Source organism: Lissotriton helveticus, chromosome 1_2 (genome assembly GCF_964261635.1).
Source record: "Lissotriton helveticus chromosome 1_2, aLisHel1.1, whole genome shotgun sequence".
NCBI classification, from domain to species: Eukaryota; Metazoa; Chordata; class Amphibia; order Caudata; family Salamandridae; genus Lissotriton; species Lissotriton helveticus.
Genome location: NC_136058.1, coordinates 112,727,774 through 112,755,677, shown reverse-complemented (window position 1 = coordinate 112,755,677; position 27,904 = coordinate 112,727,774). Strand labels below are relative to the sequence as shown.

The window sequence follows — 27,904 nt, the reverse complement described above, 5'->3', positions numbered from 1 at the left end:
ATTGTGGGGAAAGGATTGCAAATATATTATCAGCAACAGGCACATGCAGTACAAATAAAATAACCTATATCCTCAACCCCTAAATGTTTGTCAAAAGTATATAGCTCAGCAGCAGTGAGAATCTGAAACATACATTAAAAATACACCCAAAGACTAGTGCAGGGCAGACTAGACCCCAAACAATAAAGCAACATCACAGTAAAATAGTACACAAATCAATATAAAATAAAAAAAATCCACACAAGAAAATGGGAATAAAGTATATCTAACCCTATGCCTCCACATCAAAAAAAGTGCAATCATTGCCCCTTAAAAAAAGTTACTCCTACATGGGACCGCCTTAATCCAGCCCAACGTCCAGGACACACACCAACAAAGATACATAATAAAAATAAAGTACTGCTGCATGCCCTCGCTTAACAAAACATACTTTTTTCCAAACTGCTGTCTTGAACTTACTTGATGTTGGTAAGCAATGGTGTGGATACAGACAAAGACCGAAAGCGATACTACCGCCCAAGATGCAAATCAAAAGTGACCAAGGGCTGGCCAAAGCAGAGAGATGAGTCTTCAGGTCAGGTAGAGAAAGATGTTACTGTATGTACAGTAGCCCCCCAGTTCCTACAGCACTTCTTTACCATTATTTTAAAAAAGTAGATTTTCGGACCGCTCGAGTAAAAGATCTACTCAAATTGCTGACCGGTGACTGTCCGTGTTAAAGTATTGCTGCTTTAGTTCTTGAAATGACAGCTTGAACGTTTTGATCGCATTCAACAAAACAGACTTGAACGGCTGACTGTTATTTCTGCACCTCACGCTAGTTTCATATACAATTGAAGTCCTGCGCAACAAGCCCAGGCACCAGCCGTCAAGTGATGCCTCTGTGTTCCAGATCCAAACTCAAGTTTCTTAGGTAAATGACGATAGTGCATTGTACATTCTATGCACTATCGTCATTTACCTAAGAAACTTGATCATAGGCCAGACCTGGCCTTGTGAATCTATTTGCGCCCAATGCACCTTTTTTTTTTTTTTTTTTGAAACTTTTTATTAATTTTAGAAATACAAACACAAACAACTTGCAAGGAACAAAGAAAAAGAGAGACAGCAATATAAACAACGTTGCATTACATGGTGTGGGAGCGGGAAGGTCAACCAATGAGCGTATATTCCATCAAGAAAGAGTCTCGCATGGGGAGGGGGCAGAAGGAACAAAATGTATCCAATACACAGTAAGAGGTGGAGGAACCCTCGGGTTACGGGGACGTAGGTGCAACATCTGGGTCAGGGAGAGGGGGGGTACATATATCGCCACGGTAAGTGTTCCACTGAGTCCATATCTTCCCCCATTTTCGGGGGGTACCCCGGGAAATATATACAGTTTTTTCCCTGAACATGCACCAGTCCATGTTTTGTTTCCATTTCCGAATCCCGGGTGGTCCCTGAGCACCCCACAGTTGCGCAATGTCTCTTTTGGCGATCATATTGCCCAAGGTCACCCATCGAAGCTGCGATACGGAGTAGTCGTTCGGTGCCCATACATTCAGCAAGCATCTCCTAGCCTCCGGCATCGATCGCACCCCCGTAACCTCACTCATCACCTCGTGCACACTGGTCCAGAATCGCACTATCTCAGGGCACTCCCACACGATATGTAAAAAGGTGCCCAGGAGACCGCATCCACGCCGACACAATCCATCCAGAGAAAAGCCCATGTGTACCAAACGGGGACCAGTCACATACACTCTATGCAGGATTTTGAGTTGCACAAATCTAAGGCGCGCCTGGATGGCCACCTCTTTAGGGGAGGAGATCGCCGCCTGCCAGTCCTCATCGTCCAGCTCCAGCCCATCACCAATCCAGACCTCTCTAAGGCGAAACAGGAGATCAGACCTGGAGTTGATCAATTTTTTATAAATAAGCGAAATCGTGCTATCAGGAACATGTCCGTCTAGTACCCTGTCCTCAAGCGGGGACGACTCCGGAATCTCCACACCCGAAGGGAAGACCGAGAGCACCGCGTGGCGGACCTGCGCATAGCGAAAAAATTCGCGATCGCTCAGAACTTACTCGGTTTTCAAATCCTCAAACGTCTTCATTCTCCCTTTAGTCCAAACATCGTCAATCCTGCTGATACCTATCAAGTCCCACCTATCAAACCCCTTCGACTGCCAGAGAGAGCCAAGTCTATCGGATGCATACAGTGGGGTGGCACGAGTCAATTTATCAGTCCACCCAAGCGCCATGGAAGCATGTCTCCACACCTGGACAGCCGTCCTAGTGGGGCCCGTTACGTTTCGAGGGGTGATTCTCGAGTAGAGGGCTCTATTATAGTCACCCCCCGGCAACAACCATTTGTCCATCTCGAAGGCCGGATTCGGCAAAGGGCCATACATGCAATGATTTATTGCCCCCAATTGAGACGCCCAATAGTAGCGACGGATATCAGGCAAAGCAATTCCACCGTCGTACCACGGGAGCGACAGTTTAGCGGTGGCGATCCGGGGCCTACCCCCCCACACCAGTTGTCTCTGTAAACTCTCAACCTCACGGAAATATTTAGCCGGGACAACGTCAAGTGTGTTTTGCAATGCGTAGAGGAAGCGGGGCAGTGACATCATCTTAAACAATGCCGCTCTACCTAGGGGAGAGAGAGGGAGTTTCCCCCAAGCGACAACATCTGCCCGAAGGCGCTGAAGAGGGGGCAGCAAGTTCCGGTCAAACCGCAGTTCAGGTTTCAGAGTGATAAAAATGCCTAGGTATTTAAATCCATCTCTCACAATCGCGATAGGACAACCACTTGGCAGAAGAGGGGCGTCTCCCGACAGGACGTATACACAGGACTTCGACCAATTGATGACAAGACCCGAGTTTGTGCGAAAGGACGTTAAGACATCGAACAGTACAATGAGGGATTTACGGGGAGATGTGAGATACAGCAGAATGTCATCAGCATAGAGAGATATACGGTCCTCAAACTCCGAATTCCATCTAATGCCCTTCAGGGACGGCTCCCACCTCAACCAGGCCGCCAGCGGTTCCAAGGCGAGAGCAAACAACAAGGGGGACAGGGGACAGCCCTGTTGCGTACCCCTGCCCAGTGCAAAGGGTGCAGAGACCCGACCATTGACCACCACATGAGCCATGGGACCGGCGTAAAGCAATTTGACCCACCGAACAAACTCCGGACCGAAACCAAACTTGGCAAGAACCGCCCACAAATACGGCCATTCAATCGTATCAAACGCCATCGTAGCGTCCAAGGACGCCAAGACGGCGGGCTCACATAGCGTCTCGGCTCGTGCCAAGACGCCATGCAACCTTCGGAGGTTAAGCGCCGTGTTGCGATGCGGTATAAAGCCGGATTGATCAGGGTGAACCAGGTCCCCAATGACAGCCGCCAAACGTGTCACCAGCAGCCTGGCCAAGATTTTAGGCTCCGCATTAATCAACGAAATGGGTCTAAAAGAGGCACAGCGATCCCGAGGTTTGCCATCTTTGTGGATGACGACTATAGTGGCCAGTCTCTGGTCTGGTGGGAGAGAACCCACCTCCAAAGACTCGAGAAACATATAGCGCAGATGTGGAGCTAGCGTGTCCGGGCGTAGTTTATATAGCTCAATGGGGAGCCCATTAGGGCCCGAAGCCTTGCCGGATCGGACCGAACGGACAGCAGCGGCAATCTCGTCCACAGTAGGCGGCGCATCCAGAGCATCCCTATCAATGTCAGGCAATCGGGGAAGTGCAATATCCCGCAATAGCAGGTGGGAGTCCTGCTCAGATCGATCAGACACCTTGGAATACACCTCGCGGAAGTAATCGGCAAAACATGCGACAATATCAGCAGGGTCAGTGCAACACTCTCCATTCTCCGCAACAATCACAGGGACGACACGACTTGCATTCTCCCTCTTATCCAGCCAAGCTAGTAATTTCCCAGCCTTATCACCCACATCATACAGGCGGCCCTGCTGTTCCCTACCCATTTCCTTAGCAGCGTCCGTGACCAGAGCCCTGTATTCATGTTGTTTCAACTCCAATAGATGTAACCCCTCAGCGGTGACCTCAGATTCCAAGCACCCCTCCAGGGCTGTGACCTCCCCCTCAAGGCGAACCATCTCAGCACGGTTGGCCAACTTCACGCTACCAATCAACGAGAGGGCCTGGCCACGAATGACAGTCTTGTAAGCTTCCCAAAGTAAACTTGGGGAGGAAACAGAGCCCACATTTTCCGCAAAATAACAATCGTGTGTTTTAACCAGCTCAGCCCTGACCCTGGGGTCCTTCAAATACCAGGGGTTAATCGGAGCCACTCGGCCCGCCGAACCCTGCCGTGCATCAACCACCAGCCAGAGCGGAGAATGGTCCGAGATACCCCTTGCCAGATGTTTAACTTCCCGTATGAGGGATGCATGGGCCGAGGGCAGCAATATATGATCTAACCTCGAGAGACTACCATGAGCACCAGAATGATAGGTATATTGCAACCGCCCCGGGTGAAGCAAGCGCCAGCAATCAGTGAGCCCCAGCGTCTCTAGGAAGTCACTCAACCAAGTCTGGGCCTTCCACAGTTCCCTGGGAGGGTAACGGTCACACATCCCCGAAACCACCGCATTAAAATCACCCCCAACCAAAAGCAGACCCTCGGGGAGACCCAGGATAAGTCCACTCAGATCCGCGAATGTGGTGGCTTGGAGGCCCGGGGGCACGTACACGGAAATCAGAATAAGAACCTTCCCAGCGCCCCACAATGGCGGCGTATCGTCCCTTATCATCCAGTATGACATCATCAATGGCCAAGGGGAGGGAGGTCCGAACCAGAATGCCCGCCCCTCTGGAGCCTGAAGTGAAACCCGAGTGCGCCACAAGGCGATAACCACGCCTATTCAGAGCATAGCACTTGTTGCCGAGCAAATGAGTCTCCTGCAGTAAGACAACATCAGGAGACAAACGTTTTAGCAATTGCAGCACCATGTTGTACAGTGCTTGGCTTCCCTTCTGAGCTAGCACTCTAGATCTCACCATGTGTTCTAAGTTCTGGAACTCTTCTCTGCCCTGTTGACAGTTGGAGCTCTGGTCAGACAGGGAGCTGATCTACTTTCTCTGTGCTGCAATAAAGCTTTACATTAAGCTTACCTCTACTTGTAGTCTTCACAATATTTACAACAATTGGCGACGATGGTCTGGAGAAGCGTCTGACCACTGTTCTCTCCTGGATGATGCAGCCTGAATCGTTTTCCAGAGAAATAGAAGCACAGCACATCAACTCCCTAAAGAACCCCATAGGACTTGCAGCGTGTACATGAAGTATCGTCTACAAAATTTTCAGCGACGGCGACTACTTGGTGAGAATTTGCGGACTTTTGGGCTGATTTCATACTCGTGGCACAGTGTATGACGTCGTCCATCTAACGTCGAAATCAACGTTTCCTAGCAACTTGCCACTGACAACCACATCACCAGCCTACGTCCTCGAACTTCAACAGCGTCACCAGAACCAGCGTTCATAGCCGGTGAGTCTCCTAGCGACGCTGTGTCACAGAGCACTGAGCGCGTCTGTCCTTGCGCACAGGCTCACGCTGCAATCGACGTGAAACGTCTGACGTGCTGTCGGCCATCTTGATCCTGTTATCACAGTTACACAACAACGAATACTGGAGCGCAGCGCACTCACCCGGCACACATCAATAAAATAAAGAAAAAAAAACGGGAAAACGTCATTTCCGTTGCCGGAGTGCAGAGCTTGCGTAGCAACGCACATTTCAGCCTGGGAGTTCATCATTACACAGATCTTTGTGTTGACATCGTTGGATACGCCTGTTATGAACCAGTAAGCTTCAATATTCTACCACACTTCACTCGTAATAGCAATAACTATATAACTGATTTTGCCCTGCTGTGTAGTTTACTTGTTTGGTGGATTTATTGATAACTCTCTAAAGAGATGGCACAATCTATCAATGTTGCTCTCCCTCCTCAATTTCTGTCAGAGCCAGGAAATCCCCCCATACCTTGGGAGGATTGGGTAGTTATGTTCCATAACTATATCGAAGCCCTGGATGGGGAAGACTATTCACCCAAGCGAAAGAAAGCACTGTTAATGACCACATTGGGAAAAGAGGGGCAACGTTTGTTCAGATATCTTCCACAAGTTCTACCTGCAGGGTCTCAAGCTGATTTTGATGAATTTAAAGAGGCGATATCAAGACTTGAAACTCGCTTTGGTAAAGAAGAGAATCTTATATTGCAGAGATTTAAGTTTTATAAGAACAAACAGTTAGCTGAAGAGAGTATTGACGAATTTGTGGCAAGACTACGAGAGTTGTCGATTAAGTGTAACTTTGGCCAGATGGCAGACGAATTAATAAGAGATCAATTGGTTGTTCAAGCCAACAATAGAAAAGTACAGGAACGTTTGTGGGCAGCTAAGAACCCGTCATTGAAAGACGCTATAGAGTTGGCCAAAGTAGTAGAAGAGAGCGAAAAATGTATGAGAGAACTGCAGAAAAGTGGATTGGAATCCAAGGTGGCTGAAATCTCTCACAAGAATCCTATTAGCGATAATAGCGATGATGAATCTGCTGCCATTGCAATTGTCAGGAAGAAAGGCTACATTCTTCAGAAAAAGAATATGCCACAGACACCATTTATCAAGAACAATCAAAAAACATGTTCAAGATGTGGTAGCTTTTCTCATCCTTCAGATGGGAAATTTTGTTTTGCTAACAACAAAGAGTGCCTACGGTGTGGCAAAACAGGACATTTTGCTAAAATGTGTAGGAATAAGAATAACTCTAAGGTTACGGTTGTTGATGAGTGTGATTCTCTGAGACGTGATATTAACAAAATCTTAATCTTAACTGACACAGTGTGTGCATGTGACAACCAGAGAGGTAATCCTTTTAAAGATGATTTTGTTATTGACGGAGAAATTGTCACACTCATGGTTGATACCGGTTCAAAGTGGACCATAATTCCCACTTCGTTGATGGAAAATGTATGGGGAAAAAGATCTCTGAAAGCGTGTGATATTTTCCCGTCAGGCTATCAAGGTGAGAGAATTAACATGCTGGGTTTCTTCGAAGCAGAAATTGCTTTCAAAGGCAGATCGGCTTATGGGAAGATATATATATCAACAGATGGTCCTGCTATCCTAGGCCGTCATCACCAATACGATCTGCACATAGTAGTTGATCCCAGGTCCAATAACCCTGTTTCAATTGTTGAGAACTCATCTGTGGAGGATATTTTGGTCAGATTTAAAAATGTGTTTAGGGACCAACTAGGTGAGCTTATTGGATACACTCATCGCATAATTCTTAAGGAAGGCAGCTCACCTGTACAACACAAGGTAAGAAGAGTGCCCTTTGCCCTACGCAACGAAGTTAAGGCTACTCTTGAGGAGATGCTCCAAGGAGGCATCATCGAGCCCATAGAGGCGTCTCCGTGGATTTCGCCTGTTGTGATCTCGCAGAAACCAGACAACAAGATCAGGTTCTGTGTGGATCTTCGCTCCCTTAACAAGTGTGTTGTGGCTGATGTGTTTCCCCTCCCTAACATAGGCGAACTAGTGTCAACTCTTAGAGGAGCAAGGTTTTTTAGTAAGTTGGACCTTAAACACGCCTACCATCAGATATGTCTTGATGATAGCTCAAAACACCTAACCGCTTTTATTACCAGCGAAGGCACATTCCAATTCACCAGACTACCGTTTGGATTAGTCTCAGCCGCTAGCGTGTTCCAAAGGCTTGTTTCTGAAGTTTTTAAGGGTCTTGACAAAGTATTGTTTTTTCAAGACGACATCTTGATTTATGGTAGTTCATTACAGGAACACAACAAAATTTTACACGATGTGTTATTCAGGGTAGATGAGGCTGGTTTGACCTTAAGAAAAGAGAAGTGTGCCTTCCTATTGAAAGAGATAGAATATTTAGGTTTTTGTTTGTCTGAAGAGGGCATTAAACCCAAAAAGAATCTTATTGAAGCCATTGAACTAGCGCCCTCCCCAGTTGATAAGGATCAACTTCGATCTTTTATGGGCTTGATCGAGTTCTACTCGAAATTTGTAAGGGATTTTTCTTCCAAGACGGCTTCCCTTAGATCTCTACTTAAAAAAGGTGTCAAGTTCAGCTGGACCACAGAACATGAGTCCTGTTTCCAACTGATCAAAAAAGAGCTCAAATCCGCAAATGTTCTCACCCCTTTTGACACTACTCGATCCTCCATCTTGATGGTGGACGCAAGTGCCATTGGTCTGGGCGCAGTTCTTTTACAGAAACATGGTGGTGTTGAAAAAACAATTGCATTCGCATCTAGACCCTTGTCCTCTTCTGAGTCAAACTACTCAGTGATAGAACGTGAGGCTCTCGCCGCGGTCTGGGGTACGAGCTACTTCCGGACCTATTTGTGGGGCTACAAGTTTGTTTTACGTACCGATCACAAACCCCTCGTAAACGTTCTAGCCCCTGGTGGTGCTGGTAAGGGTTCTCCGAGGTTAGCGAGACTAGCTTCTCGTTTGCAAGACTTTCAGTGCGAGATTGAATTTATTCATGGGTGGAAAAACATCCAAGCGGATTGTCTATCTAGGCTACCCATGCCTTGCACTGATCGCAGTTCTGACATCAAGTCAGATGACCTCGCAGTTGCTGTTATGGAAGATGTCTTGTCAGTTAGTGGTGGTACTTTTTCCCGTGATGAATGGTCCAAGGGCATGGAGGAGGATCTGACTCTGAAGACTGTTATCAGTCTAGTATCAAATGGTTCTAGGAGGGAAAGTACTGTCAGTCCTTCCGTTAGACCCTTCCTGAAAATATTGGATGAATTTTCCTTAGAGGGAAAGGATGTTCTAATGCGGGGTGATCGCTTTGTTCCCCCTAGTTCGTTAAGAAAGAGAATTCTGGACTTGGCACACGAGGGTCATCTAGGTCAAAGTCTTACACAACGCCGTGTCAAACAGAACTTCTGGTGGCCCTCTATCGATAATGAGGCTGTAGATTGCGTGTTAAAGTGCAGCTTCTGCAAGGAAGGTGAGAAGCGGCTCAAGATTTTGGGCTCCCAGTCCACTCACAAGATCCTCTTTGAGAATACTCCCTGGCATAGTGTCTGCATTGATTTCATAGGCCCTATGAACGAACTTCCCAATGATCACCGCTTCGCAATTGTTCTTGTTGACTGTTTTTCAAAGTGGTTGTGTGTACAGTTTGTAAAGGAGATTACCACTGATGCTACCATTAAGTTTTTGAAGGGCATTTTTATTAATGAAGGGTACCCCTCTGTTCTCATTTCAGACAATGGTACTCAGCTCACCTCCTCAAAGATGGTTTCCTTTATTAATGATTGTGGTATCAAACATCAGAAGACGAGTCTTTATAATCCTCAAGGCAATGGACTCTGTGAGAGGGTGAATCGCCTCGTTAAGGGCGTGATTCAAATGTTTGTGGAGTCTGGCTGTTTCTCTGATGAGCGTGTCCAGGATCTGGTCTGGGCTTATCGCTCCACACCCCACAAGTCTGGTGAGAAATCTCCCTTTGAGCTTATGCGTGGTCGCACACCAGTGAGTAAATTGACCCCTTCTTGGCTGAATTCTGGTAGTGACGTTCCCTCTATTCATGACAGTGCTTCCTTGCCCATCTCTGTGGGTGACTTAGTCAAGGTTAAACCTGGTAGATTTACCAAGGGCCTTGGCAAATTTAGAGGTCCCTACAAAGTCAAGAAAGTTTTTCCCCACTTCATCTTACTGGCCAATGGTGAGAGTTGGAATTACCGGAGGGTAGCTCTCTACCAGAAATGTAAAGACTCCTCTTCTGTTGACCCCTCTCCTGCTAAAGGGGACGGTTGTAATGGTTATTTATTGTCTTCTGGTTGTTCTTCATCTCCCATTCCTTTGTCGACCGGTCGGGAGGAGGTGGGTGGTGGTGATGCCTCCACTTCCTTGTGTACTCATCATAGTAGTTCCCTGATGGATTCCGGTTCTACTTCTCTTGCTTCCTCATCTGTATCTCGTACTCCTACTCTTTCTTCCTCTTCCCTACCTATTGTCCGTTCAAGGAGCTCTCGCTCCCACCACCCTCCTGCATATTTGAATGACTATGTTCATTAATGCTTCCTATTTCATTGTTCATGTGTTTTCTTCTCTTGCAAGGAAGGGAGATATGTTGTACAGTGCTTGGCTTCCCTTCTGAGCTAGCACTCTAGATCTCACCATGTGTTCTAAGTTCTGGAACTCTTCTCTGCCCTGTTGGCAGTTGGAGCTCTGGTCAGACAGGGAGCTGATCTACTTTCTCTGTGCTGCAATAAAGCTTTACATTAAGCTTACCTCTACTTGTAGTCTTCACAATATTTACAACACACCACCCTCCTCTTGATCCCATCCCCCAACCCGTTCACGTTCAAACACAATATCTGAAGTCCCTTACCCCCATCCCCGAATTCAGCCCCTTCCCCGCCCCACACCCAAAGCAACTGCATAAAACAGGAGTTTGCCTTTCCTTCGCCTTGCAAATAACAATAAAATTCAAACCAACAACCCAGTCCCCCCAACAATGCTAAAACAACTATACCCCCCACCCCGCACCCCTGCTGAAGACCAAAAAGCCCCATAAACTTGCAGTGTGCCTGTCGCCCAACCACCCAACTAGTCTACGAAAAGAAAACCCAGGAGGAGAAAGGACCCGCTCACCCTCCACCCACCCCTAAAAGGACTAACACTTGCAAACATTAATGACACAGCATAGCACAGTTCAAAGCTAACATGAAGGGTACGGGGTCAAAGTCGACATCCACTCCTGCTCCGTCGGGCCACCGTCCGCCCGATCCGATCTGCCAGAGTCCTCAAAAGGTTCTTGATCCGCAGGCAGCGAGTCAAGCCAGTCACTCACGACCCCAGGATGGTCAAAGAAAAAAGTACGATCCCTATGAACCACCCGCAAACGGGCCGGGAAGAGCATGGCATACTTCATAGACCTTTCCCGGAGTCTCTTCTTGACCCCTTGAAACCCCAGCCTCTGTTTCTGGACCTGTTGTGTAAAGTCCGGATAGAAGCTGACAGTAGAGTTCTCAAAGGCAATGGGACCATACTGCCTCGAAGCCTGCAGGATAGCGTCTCTGTCCCGGAAATGAAAGATCCTCGCAATGATGGGTCGTGGGTTAGCACCCGATTTAGGTGTGCCGCCGGGGATCCTATGTGCACGCTCGACAGCGAAAAACTTGCTGAGACCCGTGGGCGCCAAGTGATTCAGCACCAGGTCTTCCACCAATAAGTCCGTCGAGGCAGCAGTCGATGATTCCGGGACCCCAATCAGGCGGATGTTGTTGCGCCTGGCACAGCTTTCATAGTCCTCTAGGCGCCCAGAGAAATAGTCATTAGCTTTCCGCAGATTCCCGACTTCAGCCTGTAAGTCAGAGACGTCAGTGACCAGGCTAGTGGTCTTGAGATCCAGGGATATGACCTTTTCGTTTGTCTTCGCCAAATCCGCCCTGATCAGATTGGCATCAATCGACACAGTATCCAGTTTGAGAGTCAAGGCCTCATATTGTTGCCCCAATGAAGCCTTCATACCGGTAATGGCGCCCATGAGATCCCGCAACGAGGGCTCTTCCTCAATCGATGAGTCCTCCGGCATTGCCGTCGAGGGTTTAGATGCTGCGCCCGGCGATCCTTTAGGGAGGGTGTACCGGTCCATAATGTTCGTTTGCAAAGCACTCCCTCGAACGCCCGGTTTAGTCTTGCGCCTCTCACTCTCTGGCTTGGTGGCCATCTTAGATCCTGGACCCGTACGGGTCGCCTGTTGGCGGGTGAAAATGGTGACTGCGGTGGCAAATGCAGGACCAAAAGGGCGAAGGTGGTGCCAGTCTCAGAACTGAAAGCCACGACAGATCAGCATCAGAAGCGGATAGACCAAAAGTATAGGCACGGCCGGCCGTCTACGTAGCTAACAAAGTCAGGTTGATCTCCGGACGGGAATCGAAACCAAAAGCGGTCGCCAGCCCAAGCAAGTCAGGCAGTCCGTTGTTGTTCACTTACTGGACGGCAGGCCAGACAAGATAGCTCGGGGCGTCACCCTGGAGCAGGCCAGAAACTGCGGCGATCTGTAGCTCTGGACCCCGAAGTCCAAAAAAGTTTTTGGGAACAGATAAATGATCAGTAGAACTGCGCCAAGAAACACCCGTCATCCGAACCAGGATAAAGTACAGGATAGTCGATGGAGGTGGCGAGGGTCCGGGAGCCCTGTGCTCACGCGACCATCTTGGGTGCGCGCGAAGCTCCTCCTCCCAATGCACCTTTCTTGAGCGCATCGCCGTGTATCGATTTATATTATTATTATTACGATACTCGCCTTCATTTAAGCCCTGATGAAGTTCTCCATATGAGAACGAAACGCGCTGGTTGAGTGTAATGTTCCAATATCGCATGAACTAATTGATTTGAAATAAAGACTTTTGAAACCATATATCGATTCTCTGGACTTCATTACCTGACGCACGCCCACTCATCGCTTCAAGTTTTGATCGCATTCGCCAAAACACAAACTCTAGCGTTCATGCTCACCCATTGTTTAAGTGTATCTTGGGGGTCGAGTGGTCTGATTTTCCCTGAATGGGAGAATCGGCTACATGATGTAGCGCCATGTCGTTACAATCAGTAGTACTGTGTCAAAAGAGTAACATGGATTTACCAAATTACTCCAAGTACTCAGGAGTAATTAAAACAAAGCCAAGACCTAGTCCACTGTTGCAAACCCCTTTTCAGTTTGTTGAGCAATGGAGCAATATTTTCTGTCCATTGTCTGAGCTTCAGCTTTCGCTGCCCAGATACCTTGGTAATGGAAGCCCATCCCCAATATAAGCAGGCCCGAATTCTCAACCCATCTTGATGCCTCCACTGGCTTCTATATGTAAAAGACTTTGACTTTAGCCCAGTTCACTCTAAGACCTGCGGCTCCCCAAAGTTCCTTAGCATACTCTCCTGGCTAGGGGCCGAGTTAACAGGGCCACTAGTATATGCAGAGATTTCATCGGCATATAGTGATACATGCTCCTTTCATCCCGGGCTCCTTCTGAGACCTACAATTTTGGATGCTGCTCTGATACTCTCCACCGATGGCTCTTCAGCTAGTATGAAAAACAGTGAGGAGAGTGGGCAACCTTGCCGGGTGCTGCGGCTAATCCCAAACAATGTTGGTTGCACCCTGACTGCATGGTATATTAATTGCACCCGTGAGATGAACCCTTGACCCACAGTCTTCCAGTTTTATACTATTAGCAGGTAATCTAACTTAAAGTTGTCAACAGCCACCTCAAAGCTGTTTATAGCATGTTTATAGACCAGGACGTTGCAGTAAAAACTAAAAATATTGTGGCAAGTAACTCTATTTCGCATGAAACCTCTTTGAACCATATGAACTAACTAGTGAATCACTGTGATGAGCCTGCTGGCTAATAATGTTGCCTGTATTTTTGAGTCCACTGTGATTAAAGGCATTGGCCTGTGTGCCCCACACTGGTCCAGTGTTTTACCTGACTTAGGGACATCTTTGATGACAACATCCTCCAGCTCCTAAAGCAAATCTCCCTCTGCACTCAAGGTGTTAAAAATTGCCCACAAGTCTGGGCCCAATAGACCTGTGTAGCAAGTAAAGAATTCGACAGGGAGACCATTTGGGCCCTGAGTTTTCCTCAACTGAGTTGTAATATAGATTTCGAGAGCTCTTCGGTAGTGGTATGTACTGTCCTTTTGATTGATTGTGAGCTATTTTTGAATGTGAGTTGAAATGCCTAATGCGTTTTACAAAAAATATTTACAAATTATTGTGATTTCACTTAAAGAAGTAAAAATCACATCTTTTGCTTGTGTGTGCCTATGTCCTTGTGTGTCTGTGCATATAGTGTGTCATCGTTCTTCAAGGCCTTTATTTGTATGTGTGCCTAACTGTCTGTGAGTGTGTGTATATGAGTGTGTAATGATTAGGTTTCTATTGATTAAGATGATTGTAGTATCATTTGTATGGTGCCTCATACCCCTAATGAGGTCCTAAAGTTCTTCTTGACTGCGAGTTAACACACAATGGTGAATGTTTTATGTGATTGACAACCTGGGGGTTCATAATGTGACCTATGAGAGAACATCTCTGGTGTTGCATGAAGGAAGATATGTAGTTGCATATGCAGCTGACTGATTCTTTCATCATGGAGGTGGTTATGGTTTTGCACTGGTTAGCTGAGATATAAGGGTGTCATCTGTTTGGGAACAGCTAAGTCATTACTAACTTCCTGAATTCCAGATAAACATGGATAATGCTTCTGCTGGAGGCAGTCGGTTCCAGAGTTTGGTTGTCTAAAGAGAGAGTACAACCAATGCAAGTATTTTTGTGAAGAGCAGGTTATAAAGATGGGTTGACACTCATAAGTGGAAGATCCTACTGTGTATGTTATCACCAACAAGTGCAATAAATGTAGAGTAGCATCTGGCCACCTGTAACCAGTGGAGCGCGTGTAGGGATGGAGGGATTTGATCAGTAGGTAATAGCTTTCTGGCTGACACATTATGAATTCTCTCTCTTCTTTGTACTAGGAAGGGAGTTATTCCCAGGATTAGTCCAGGCCCATCAGTTTCCGAGTGATTGTGGCCTCGACTTTCTGAAGGAAACAGTGATGTGGAAAATGCTACACATGGTTTGCACAATGAAGAAAGCACTTCTGGTAACTTGATTCACACTAGGAATTGATCAGAGTCTGTGATCACTCACAGGTTTTGTTGATGGCACCAGATGTGGTCAAAGTTCCTGGGGCCAGATGGTTGTAGTGAGGCAATTCTCTCAGGTCCTACAAGTGAAGACTCAGTCGATTAGATTTTCTTTTTTTTGGGGGAGGGCAATATTTGCTTACTGTTCCAGATTTGTGCTGTCTGAATTTGTATACACAATTTCAGTGACGGCTCCTCCGTGTAGCCCCACTGTACAAAAGGAAAGATAAAATGATAACAACGTATAGTTACTATCATTTTAGTTTTCCAATTGCAGTGAGTGGCTCTTGGGGTGGGGCGGATATGGCCAGAGCAGGGAGAGGAGCATGACTGCTTGGCCAGCCCTCTTGGGCCGGCCAAACAGTCTTGTGCACTCACTTTGCATCTTTCCCATCAGGCTTTCTTTACGTAGCCCGGTGAGGAACCTGCAAAGCCTCCCAGTCCCCGTCTGAGTACAGCACCATGGTGCTCATACCACTCACATGCATTCCTGCGTTACTGGTTTAGTGGAGCCTGGGAGCCCGGGTGCTTCCTGCTGCCGGCCGGGACTGCAGGAAGAAGGAAGATGGCGATGACGGAGGGGAGGCAGCAGCCAGCTGTTAAAGTTAAATGTTTTTTCCTTTTTTCATCCGCCGCCACACTACCAAGGTCTGGCAGCAGCCGCAACTTATTATTTTGAAGTTATCATGTATAAACTTTTGACACCTCAAATGCAATAAAATATGCTTGGATCTGCACTGAGCACACGCATCTTTTCATTAGATGGCCCTGTAGCACTCGCACCTGATTTAAATAAATATTGTTCAGATCAGAAATTATTATTTATTTATTTTTTTGAAAATGTTATTTTTGAGTCATATCAGATTCCTAAATACATGAAGGATTCATGAGAAATATAAACAAAAATGGCAATAACGACATATTGGCATTTTCATCATTATTACAATGAGACAGCAACAAGACTCATTTTGCAACAACTCAATAACAGTTCTTATACAATTCATGTATACTGCTAATACCTCTTATAGCACTTTAATTGCCCTCTTTCCATCTTTTGAGGGGCTCCTATATTTTGTCCCTTCTTCTTCTTGCCTTTAAGCCCTTTTTTCATATACCCCCTTTTCTAGATTATAAGTGGCTAATAACCTGCCCAGCCACTGTTGGAATCCCGGTGCCTAGGGATCAAGCCAGGCTGATACGACACGTATTCTCACCACTGCCATAGCTATAAATAGAAAGGGACTATGGTCCTCTAAAATATCATCGTTACAGCATTACATGTTGAGCTGTTAGATTCACATTTATTTTAAGTGGTATTTAAAAAAAAAAAAAAATTTCGCCCAACCAAGTATCTAGACTGGGACATGTCGCAAACATATGTATCAGGTCAGCCTCAGTGCTACTACATCACGGGCATATAGTTACGTCCTGTCCCCCCATTGAGCGATTCTGGCCGGGGTGTGATATAGAGGTAGGCACCACTGTCCAAATAGGGACCCTTACTTCTAGTCAGGGTAAGGGGAATACACTCTTTAGATAACCCCTGCTCACCCCCTAGGTAGCTTTTCATGAGCAGACAGGCTTATCAAAGGCAATGTGTAAAGTATTTGTACCAACACTCACAGTAACACAGTGAAAACACTACAAATGGACTCCACACCAGTTTGGAAAAATAAAGCATCTTTATCTAAACTACACAAGATCAAAACGACAAAAATCCAACATGCACAGTTCAAGAATAAGTCTTTCAAAGAGTTCTAGGGATTGCGTCAAAATAATCCACAGTTGTGTCACGTTTAGCCCAAAGTACCTGTAGATGCGACAAAAGTTCCAAGTGGAAGCTGCAGCGTTGAAAAACAAGCGATACCACAGCCTTGCTGCACGCAGCGGACTTGTTGCGATGAATCCAGTCTGTATGGGGAGGGATGCAATACCTTGTATGGATTGCGGTGCGCAGGTTCGGTAGGAAGCGTCTCGCACAGGCACGATGCGACGATCTTCGGGACGGCGACAATCTCCGGTGCGGCGACGATGCGCGGCGCAGTGTTGATCTTCTCCTCTCGCGGCCCCTCGATGTGTTGGCTCTGCAACGATGTTCGCAGTGACGTGATGCGTCCGCAAGCAAGCTGTGCGACGACAGGCTCTGCAACGAAACTCGCAGCGACAGGAATCTTCCCGCACCGGGCGATGCGCTCCGCAAATGAACGATGCGTCGGTTCTTGCAGCGGCAACAGGCGCTGCGACGATCTTTGCGGCGACGGGAATTTTCTCGCACTGTTGACGATGCGCTCTGCAAGCGAGCAATGCGTGAAAATTGCAGAGCTTCTTCTTTTCTTCTTGCCCAGCTCCCCAAACAGAAGGCAACAACTTCCAGAGGTCCCACAATTGGATGAAGCACTCTAGGAAGGGCAGAATTCACTCAGCAGAGTTCAGGGGGGAAGCTGGGGGTGAAGTCCTTTTGTTCCTGGGATTACTTAACAGGAGACCAGCTCTCCTCAGGCCCTTGGAGATCTCTTCAAGCAAGGGGACACAGCAACAGCAAAGTCATTCCCCTCTCCTTGGCAGCAAAGCAACTGCAGGTCAGCCCACAAACACACAGCAGGACAGTCCTTCCTCTTCAGTCTTCCAGCTTTCTCCTTGGCAGAGGTTCCTTCTTGATTCCAGGATGATATAATTTGCTGTAGTCTGGGTAGCCCTTTTTATCCCAATATTCTCTTTGTTCTCTGAGGGCAGAGAGGCTTTGGCTTAGTCAGAACCAGTTCTGGTCAGTCCTGGAGCACTTTGTTTACTTGACTTCTTCTTTCCTTTGAGAGAGAGAGGCAGGGTCGTCTGCCGCCCAGCATGAGGTGGAGCCAGCATTGTGGAAGGCAGGCACAGCCCTATTCAGGTCCAGGTGCAATCCCCTCCCACCCCTCAAGATGCAGAAGGAGCTATTCAGCCCAGGGATGACTCACTCAGCCTCTGGGAGCCATCCCAGCCCCTGTCACTCACAAACCAGACAGTCAATTCACAAACAGGTCAAGACACACAGAAATGCCAGACAAGAAAACAGCCAATTTCTAAAAGTGCTGTTTTCAAACACAGGATTTAAAAAACATCCTTCCTAAAAGATGTATTATTAAATTCAGAGTTAAGGGATACCATACTTTTATTTTCTATCTTGCTCCTATGGGAAGACATGTAGATAAACATTATACACAGCATTCCCCATTATAGCCTATGGGCAAGAAAGCCGTTCAATAGTGAAAAACAAAAATGGATGTAATTCACTACCAGAGCATGTCTCCCACACTAGTACATGTTCTACCTTTCACATACACTGCACCCTACCCATGGGGGTACCTAGGACCTTCCATAGGGGTGTTCAATGTATACAGAAAGGGAAGGGTTAGGCCAGGCCAGTGTGGACACTGGTCAGGTCAGCATGGCAGTTAGCAACTGCACACAGGCACTGCGGTGGCAGGCCTGAGACACCATTTTAGGGCTACTCCTGTGGGTGGCACAATCAGTGCTGCAGGCCCACTAGTAGCATTTGAATCACCAACCCTGGCACACTTAGTGCACTTTACTAGAGGCCTACTGGTAAAACAAAAATGGCAATCATGGATAACCAATCACAATAACAATTTACCTAGGGAACACTTGCACTTTGACACTGATCAGCAGTGGCAAAGTGCCCAAAGCATCTAAACCAGCAAAAACGAAATCCAGCACATCGTCAAAGTACAGGAGGTAGAGGCACAAAGTCAGGGGAACCACGCCAAAGATGCCAGGTCTAACACCTCTGATATGAGGGGCTGTCCAGCCCAGTCTCTTGAGGCAATCCGCTGGCCAGCACATACAACCGGAGCCCGTTCCTTGGCAGGTTCCTTAGCTGATTTTGGGTCGCCTTCCTCTGCTTTTCCGCGATGATTGCTGTGGCCCCCTACTGCCCCTCCTTGCTCCTTTATGGGCTCCTTCGCGGTCTACAAAAATCCTCCCGCGACTGTATCCACAATGAAATAGGTGACGTGTTGTTCCAGCCACCACACCGAGATACTGCACCCAGCCAGGTACAGGTGCTCAGCCCTTTGCATTTCTATGTCTCCTCTCTTTTTATTCTGCTTCTCGTTGCATTTTCAATTGTTACATTGATGGGGATTTCTCTCTGAGGTAGGTGTCGGGCCCGTGAGCTCCCTTCACCGGCGATCAGTCAGCCGCTATCTTGCCCAGATCGGCAATTATTAATAGCCTATTAGATTTTCAAGCTTGTGGATGATCTGGGATGAGTCTGTGTAGTTGTAACAGGCTAGACTGATGTACCTGAAATCTTGTGGTGCATTGAGTTATCCACTCAAAAGGAGCACAGGAATTATTGATTTCTGTGGGATGCCAAAGTCAGTGTGGAAAGGAGTTGGACAGTATGCTGGAAATGCAGTAGTGCCTGATCTGCTGGAAAGGTCGGAGGAGATCCAATCTGGGATAGTTGCTTGAATGCTGAGATCTTATGACCTCAGTTCTAGAGTGGAGATAAAAATCAAGGCAGAATTGGTCACAATGGCAGGAAGAATCCTGTATGGCTTCTGGAGGTTTTCTTCTAGGGTGCTGGGTGAAGATTGCTCTTTAGACAGGTTTGCCAAGAAATGCTTCATTGGAGATTGATTGGTAGCTGGCGAAATTGAGGTTTTGTTTCTACGAATTCATTTCAGGTAGGCAGTCTCGAGGTCTTTGGAGAAGGCACCTGCATTTATAGAGCTGTTGTTGATCATTCTGACCGGACTAGTGGCAGTAGTGAGAGTGGAATGAAAACTTCAGTCAGACAAGGGTCTGCAGGGCATGCAGCCAGGGCACACGCCTTCAGCAATTCCTTTAAATGTTGCAGCAAAAGTTGCTTGGTGGCGAACAGGATTGGTTTTGTGTCAAAGGGTGATATCATGGGTTTAGTGACCTGAAAAAAGAAGCTGATGGATGACTTGTTATTATGGAAGGGTTCCATGGTTTTGTCTTTTATGACAAGTTGCAATGCAGGTGCGGATTTGGGAGTTAACAATCCTGACAGAAGTGCATTCCAGTTCACATAATTCTGAGATGTTCTTGTGAAGTTTTTTGTATGGGTATTTTACTTTTGAAATCTGATGGGAGTAGTAGAGTCATTTAATTTATTAACTGACAGATTTGTATGTCATTGCTTGTTGTTAGAAGTGTAGATTTTTTTGGGATGCATGTGTAAGAATAGGGGTACCCCTGACAAAATTTCCTTAATCAGGGTATGAATATCGAGTGTGAACACAACATTTAGGAAATTGATTACAACCGTGGACCTAAATATTTACATAAACAATTTATAACTACCCATGTTTTAGGTATCAAAAATATTTTATTTATATAGACAATTTTATCTTATTATAAGTAAAAATGTGAAAACTGCAAAGATTCAGGAGGACCTGATCGCTGTCTCCGATTCTCATAAGTCCTCAGTAATGCTGCCTTCCCTGCCTATGCCCAAATCTGCTGATCAGTTTGTGGTTTTCTCTCCCTCTGTAGAAGCAGATATCCTGGCAGTACTAAAGTCCTTGAAGTCCGGGTCTCCAACGGATCCATGTCCGGCTCGGGTGCTTGGGGGGATGGCCGAGACAGTATGCGGGGAGGTCACTCAGATTGTTAACCTCTCTTTTCCTACTGCGATTGTCCCGATTTGCTGGAAGCAGGCTAAACTATTGCCGCTTCTAAAAAAAGCCAGATGGACCCAGCCGCCCCGTCAAACCGGCCTATATCTTTGCTGCCAGCACTGGCGAAAATCTGTGAAAAGATGGCTTTTCGTCAATTGGACAACTTCGTGGAGACTTCTCATGCCTTGCACCCTGCTTAATCAGGGTTCCGGGCAGCCTATAGCACCGAGACAGCTTTGATGAAGGTATTGGAGGCTATCCAAGAATGCCTGGATGGAGGCGGCAGAGCAGTTCTGATTTTGTTGGATCTCTCTGCCGCCTTCGATACGGTGCCCCATGGGCTCCTCCTCTCCAGACTGTCTGCCATTGGCATCTCTGGTCTGGCTCTAGATTGGCTGAGGCCTTTTTTGACCAACAGGACGCAGCAGGTCTGGATGCCACCGCATGCATCTCTGCCTAGGATACTCTCCACGGGAGTTCCGCAGGGGTCTACACTTAGCCCCCTGCTTTTTAATGTATACCTGACCCCTCTGATTAATTTGGCGGAACATTTGGGGGCAAAAATTATGGCCGACGACACCCAACTTCTGTTTACCTGGCCAGGTGACAATTTGGATACGTCGGCTGTTCGGCACTGCCTCTCCTCTGTTTTCCGTTGGCTTGCACTAGCACAGCTAAAGTGCAACGAGGATAAATCTGAGGTCCTCTTTTATGGAACCTTCCCCGGTAACTTCAGAGATCTTCTATGGCCACATGATATTCCCTGCCCCAAATCTCTGGGTGGCCCAGCTAAGAACCTGGGTGTTTGGTTTGGAGATAACTTAAAATTTGATGAACATATCAAAAAACTTACAGGTGTCTGTTTCGGAACCCTTAAAGCCCTGCGCAGATTTTTTCCTCTTCTCCCAAGAGATGCCAAAGAGACAGTGTCGCGTGCCCTCATTTTATCCAGGTTGGATTACGCGAATGCCCTGTTTACTGGCTTACCATCCTATTTGATCAAATGGCTCCAGGTAGTCCAAAATGCGGTAGCTAGACTCTTGTTTAATATTTCTAGGAGGTCTAGCGTCTGCTCTCACCTGCGTAGTCTCCACTGGCTTCCGGTGGCACAGAGAATCTTGTTTAAAGCGTTGGTTCTCTCTTTTAGAGTGACACACAAGCTTGGGCCAGTGTACCTGAGAAAACGCGTCTCTATGTATGTTCCCAACTGCTGCCTCAGATCTGCCAATCAATGTAGGATGACCCTTCCTAGATTCAAGTATGCTAGGCTGGGAGGCCAATCTATATCTGTTATGGTAGCCAGAGCCTGCAATGCACTTCATTTCCACCTCCGCATAACGCAGAATATTGTCCATTTCAAGAAAGGCCTAAAAACCCATCTGTTTAACCTATCTGCCTAAATGCTTTTACTGCCTTCCTCTTCTGCTTTCCTCACTCACCCCCTACTCGAGAGTAATAGAGCATGCTATAAAATATTTTATAACATAACATAACATAACAGAATGATCTTGTTTGGGAGTTTTTGTTGATTGAACCAGATGCTCAAGTCTCCCAGGATATAGACGTTCTTATGTGTGAATAGTCACAAGCTGTGAGAGACAGAAATGATTGCATGTTTCTGCACACCTGTGAGTGCCATTTTATAACAGGGTATGTGTTTGTCTGTGTCTTTGTGATCATATGTGTATATGCGTCTATGAGTATGGGCTAGTGTGCGAGAGATAGAGAACGAGATATCTTGTGCCAGTACATTTACTAGCAAGTGTGTGGGGGAGAAGGCTTCAGGGTCACACTACGGCACTACCACTGCTGTTCGGTTGTCATCAGGAAGTCTGGTTACCCCTTTATCCACTGCTCAATCTTAAATTGTGTAAAAACAAAACAAGTCACATGTTTAATCTTTCCATGAAGAAAATAAAACAATCCTGACAACATGATTTGGCCCATTCATACAATAGTAATTAGTTGTAAAAACAAGAATCTGTTCAAAATGTTCGGTGAAAGTCATCAAATTTGTAGAATTTTGGCAGACTATTTGTCCACAATTACAGTTACCAAACACCACAAACCTTTCTATAGTCACTCTACCCTTGGTTTGTGGAATAATGTGCTCAAAAGATGCATATGTACCTTTGGGCTTAGCCACCTATACACTATTCCCTTAACAATGAACATGTGGACTATCTTGTTACTAAAGACTATTATTGTACTCCACCACATACTGGGCTCTTGAAATCAGTGCATGAGGGCATTTCGGCAACCACTCAACATGCACCTATTGCTATGCTGAATATACAGTCTCTTAGGGCTGTCAGCCTCTTGATGAAATTGAGCTTCAACGTTTGCAAGATTTGTCATAAATAAAAATGGAACTAATATTCTGTGAGCAATGTCAACTGATAAATACTTTGAAAACTAAATGAATCTGACCTTGTAAGATTACCAAAAAGAAAAGAAAGACTGATGGGATAATAGGCATATGCAACACAGTTTATGTGGAATACAGGCATCCTTTGAAGACCAGAAGCTTTCACCAAACATTGAAAAAAAGCAAAAGGGCTTTGCCACTATGATCATAAACATGAGTTTTTGACTGTATGGAATGTGGGTCTGTATTTGTTTTACCCTATCTGGTTTGAACAATACAAATACCTTAAAGACATTGCCATGGCAGACGAATGTGACTAAAAAGGTGGCTTTTCTGCATTGCAATGTCTTTTGAATACGCTACAAAGGCAGAGGCAGCAGTAACACACTTCTATGAGCCAAACTTTTTTGGGGGGTGATGTTCTAAGTGACCAGATAGTACTCGGAAGATAATTCAGAAACAGGAAGAACTTTGAAGCTCTGGTAAGCAGCATACTGAGGACATACTTAAATGCCAAGATGTGCCGCTGAGGTGGATCCATGCTACAGATCTGAACTGTATTTTTTATGTTCCCAATTCAGATGATAAGCTTCTTAAATACAAAAAAATACAAAAGATGAATCCTCAACAGAACTGTGCTGCATGAAACGAAGAGACAGATAATTCAGATGCAAGCAATTAGTGAACTGGTCTATGCACAGACAGTTACAATAGCACTATTACAAATGAAACCATGAACTCCACCACCACCACACTCACACTACCAGCACAGCAACAATAATGGATTTGGGTTGCAGTTTGAGAACAAACAAAAACCGTAGCCGTACTGGCATTGTATTGTGAAATGGAGGAGATTTCTCGTTTAAGCAGACTTACAGTCAAATTATGCATTTTCTGCTGCTATTGTACAATCCCATAGGTTTCAGTTCTGCTGGAGCTTATCGTCAATGACAAAAAAAACAGTGTGTTAACTTTAAAGATTTAGAGGCTAAATTTGTTGTAAAATTATAGGCATTTGCTACACCAGGTACATATTGTGAGACATGGAGCAGCACATAAAAACAGCCAGGGACTGATCAACCTCGCCTGGTTAACGGTAATTTTGTATTGTTATGTTTTTTAAATGATACACATAGTATAATACACAACGTAGAGTCATCATAAAAAAAGGGAAAGATCTCATTACCACCTTACACAATGGTCCATGCATGATCAATATGATATTGTGAAATATAGGACATCTGATTGAGCATCAATGGCAATTTATTTTGATAAATCATGACATCAACTGGTACAGAGCAGTCTGCCTATGTGCTTCTCAGAAGCCACTGTGTATTTACATCCCATATTCCATGACCCTTATGAACTAATACTGTATGATAATATACAATGTGTTATTCCAGGTTGTCTATTTCACACCATTTTGTCCAGTTTTGTTGATACTTCTGCAAACATCCCATGCTCATATACATTTCTTTTCCAATGATGCTACACCAGTCCTTATCTACAAGCCAATCATCAACTTTCACTGTTGTTTTCCCACCCCACAATCCCACTATTTTCCATCTGACAAAAGCCAATCCCGTAATACAGAACAGAAGTTTATTTTTAGGCGGTGCTTAGTCTTCCTAAATCCCCCCACATAATTGTAATGTTTCTGTCTGATTCCATCTCTAAGCGTTTGCTAGATCTCTAACGCTACTTGGCTCTTTTAGGGCATTTACACCACAAGTGGATATAGATTCCAGTCATTCCAGGACTGGAGGTTGGACGGCCCCAAAATAGTCTCCATGGTCACCGGGCCAACGTCCTTATCATGACAACCCTCCTGGGACAGAAACTGCTCCAATTACAACCAGAGTCTCGGTGCATTTTCAAGCAGGTCCTTAACAACTATTTGCCACAATGTTGAGGTTGGAGGGCAGGATGTTCTAACATGATTCTGAGGTCACTAGGGTAAGTGGAATGATTTTTATTTCAAGTTAGGCCCTTGGGCTACAGCAACAACAGGTAGGTCCTGTCAGAGCTTAATTTTCCAGCCAACTGTCCGATCCCTTAGCTCCTGCTCCATGTACACATCAACATTCTATTTCATCATTCACTCTCAGCATTCCAGATATCAGCTCAGACATGCAGGGAATGGAAACAACCAGGATACTACATATAATCCACAAAGCACTGCTGCTTTTCCATCACAACCACTTTTAAGTAATTGGGTAGGGTATAGGGAAATTTGATACAACTTGGAAATGTCCTGGATTCAACCTACGCTTCTGCTGGGAGAAAGTAATATGCATGTTAATAAATTGGACATGAACCACAGCTTGCATGAGTAACTTAGTAATGATTTAGGATTCTGGTAAGGGTCTGAAAAACAAATACCTGGTCTGTAATGAACTGAAACCACCATCAGCAAACAGACATCTGTTTAAAGGTCAAAGAGTTTGCTCTAAGTTAGGAGAGGTGGAAAGAGAACCATAATCAAAACTTAGAAATGCAACATGAACTGCTGTGGTAGTGCCAGGTATCACCTCCGATACCGATAGCTTACATATCCTGGTGGATACTTTAACCTTCATGGTAAACACTGTCTACCTTTTGCAGCAAGACACGTGTTGCATTTAATGTATCTAGACATCTGAAGCCATCCAGAATGTCACAGTTATATCTGTGGAGCTCCTGCTTTTAAATTTGTCTCAGCAGAGCAGACTGCCTTGGAATCCTGCACAAGGCCTTTATAATAGTGGTCTTGTAGAAGGGAAAGGTTGGTATTATGCTCATATGTGTCATTGCTGTCTCCTTTTCTGAAAATCTTTAACACTTTTTTGATTCAGCTGGCAGAGAGGAGAACCACTGACTTCTTTTTTTCAGAAAGAGACTATAATGTTTGGGGGAATCAGTCGTGGCTCTCCATAACAAAGGACTAGAATGTTCCATAATCACTGACTGAATTGTGTAACCTTTCTTATCTACCATCTGAAACCTCCTATTAAGAGTTTGAAACTTCTGCAGCTTTGCGCAACCCACGTTTTTCATTTACTTTGAAATAGGCATTGATGTAGTGTGGAGCTACATCTAGGATGCAGAGGAGCGCTTAGAAGGGGAAGATTTTGCTAAAGGTTGAGCATTATGAAAATTAAGTATTTTACATGACACTGGAATATAGAAACTAGGAAGTCATCGGAAAATGAATCTGGAATAGTGCACTGTACAGTCAGTACTGTACAAACTGAGGCCGATTGCATGATTTTTCAATGAATCACCTGATTTGTTTGTGCTCAAGTGCCAAATCTGAAATGAGAACTCAGTCACTAAAATCTAAACTCCTCACCACAATGTGCCTTTTTTTTCTAGTAATGATAATTCACAATTTTGAGGATTCGTTGGCCTACTTGGAATCTCTAGATCATATTATATGGTGCTTTAGCACTTCTTCTGCCCAATCCATAGCTTTCCGTGTAAAGCATTTGTTTGAAGCTACCCTTCAGGTAGATAAGTGCTTCTACAGTATTTTAGCCCAGTTTCCTAAACAAACATGCGAACTGTATTCATCATAATGATGCAGAATAACAAAAAGTGTTAAAAAGAATACATACATAAGCTAAATATGACAGCAGCTTACCTGGGATGAAACGCTGATTTGCAGCTTTAAAACCTCATCTAATGAACGAAGTAAACTCTGAAACTCTGGGTCCTGATAGTCAAATCGATCACCGAAACTGATGGCACAGATAACATTTGAAACACTGCTGTTGATATGAAAGTGAGGGTCAAATGGCTGACCTAAATGAAACACAAAAATGTGGTGGTCAAAATATAGGTAACTCTTTACAATGTCAATGATAATGAAAAGTATGTTGATATTTGGTGTGATGTGTTACTTTAACTGGAACAGGGTGACGTCTGATGGAATTTTATGCTAAGATGTCCCCTGGTGGCCTTTTCTTGATGGGGTACCAAGGGGGTTAACGTCTGCTGCCTGGCTAGGAAGACCTCTTCTCCTTGTGGTCTGAGGAGCAATAAGGTACAAGAAAAAACAGACATCTCCAAGTGATTCTTGCACAACATTATACATGGACGTTCCAAATCCATTTCATGCACATATCTTCTCAGGAGGTTCCAGAGCTTTTGTGCCAAACCAGTGGTCTTATGGAGAATTGGGGGGAAGCCGACCATAGCGAGCTGTGCTCTCATGTATTTTAGGAAGTGGAGCAGTTGGACAACTGCCCAGGTTTTTGGACGATTTTTGGGCTATGTATGTAGTCCAAGGGGTATACAGCCAGGCATTTTGAGGTGACCAGCCACCATTTTGTCTAGGTGACATGGTGACTGGTAACTGTTAGGTTCTGTTTTGGCCCACCCACCTGTCCCTTTGAATTAGGGCTTGGGGGGAGTGTTTTTTCTTACATGTCCCACCCTTATTTGGTAGACTTTGGAAAAGGTGTGCAAGGGGGGGGTTAACTATGTCTAGTTTTTGCTTTGAAGCAGGTGCAAAGGCAGTAGGTGAGAAGTTGCAATGGTTTACTGAAGTGTATTGCTGTTGACAGCGGCAATTAAGGCTGGAAGGGTATGGGTAGTCAAGTTCACGCCTAGAGGAGCCAGGAGGTCAAAAGATCATGTAGGAAGGTTAGTTAGCTAGAGGTTAATAGTTGTAGAAAACAATGAAGGGAGATTTAGGGTATCTGTTGCAGTTGATCAGCTCTGGAGCAAGTACACAGTTAAAGAATTAAGTTGTTATGGGGGGACATTTAGAGGTGGTGGTAGCTTAACACACTTGAACAACTTTGTATAGAGAGGTTTGTAGCTTTGTAAGGCAAAGGCCCAGGTTGTTGTTTGTAATGTGCACCTGTTTCAATATAGCAACCTTTTTCACACAAACCTGGTGTAAGTGGTCGGTGCTGCTCCCCTTCTTCCCTCCCCAATTGGGGCTCTTAGCTCAGCCATTTTCAAAAGCAGATGTGAGCTAGATGAGCTTTGTCACACAAGTTCCACAATATCATTTAAAGTCTGGACTAGGCACTCTTGCTCCCCGGCCAAAGTTGTCCCAAGACGCGGGAGACCTAGCCGGAAAGTGGTGAGGCGCAGATGGCGAAGAAGAAGCTCCAAAGATAGAGACAAGGACCTGATGCAACTAGCCCCAGCAATCTC

General features: G+C 45.5%; 1 protein-coding gene across 1 annotated transcript in view; it reads right to left on the bottom strand.

The window, feature by feature from the left end:
* LOC144798738 (cytochrome P450 2J2-like) overlaps positions 1–27,904 on the bottom strand; it is a 488,232-nt gene that overhangs the window by 295,792 nt on the left and 164,536 nt on the right. The window contains exon 4 of the mRNA XM_078669759.1: positions 26,379–26,539. Within this exon, the coding sequence (XP_078525885.1) occupies positions 26,379–26,539 (161 nt within the window). The remainder of the gene's footprint in view (positions 1–26,378; positions 26,540–27,904) is intronic.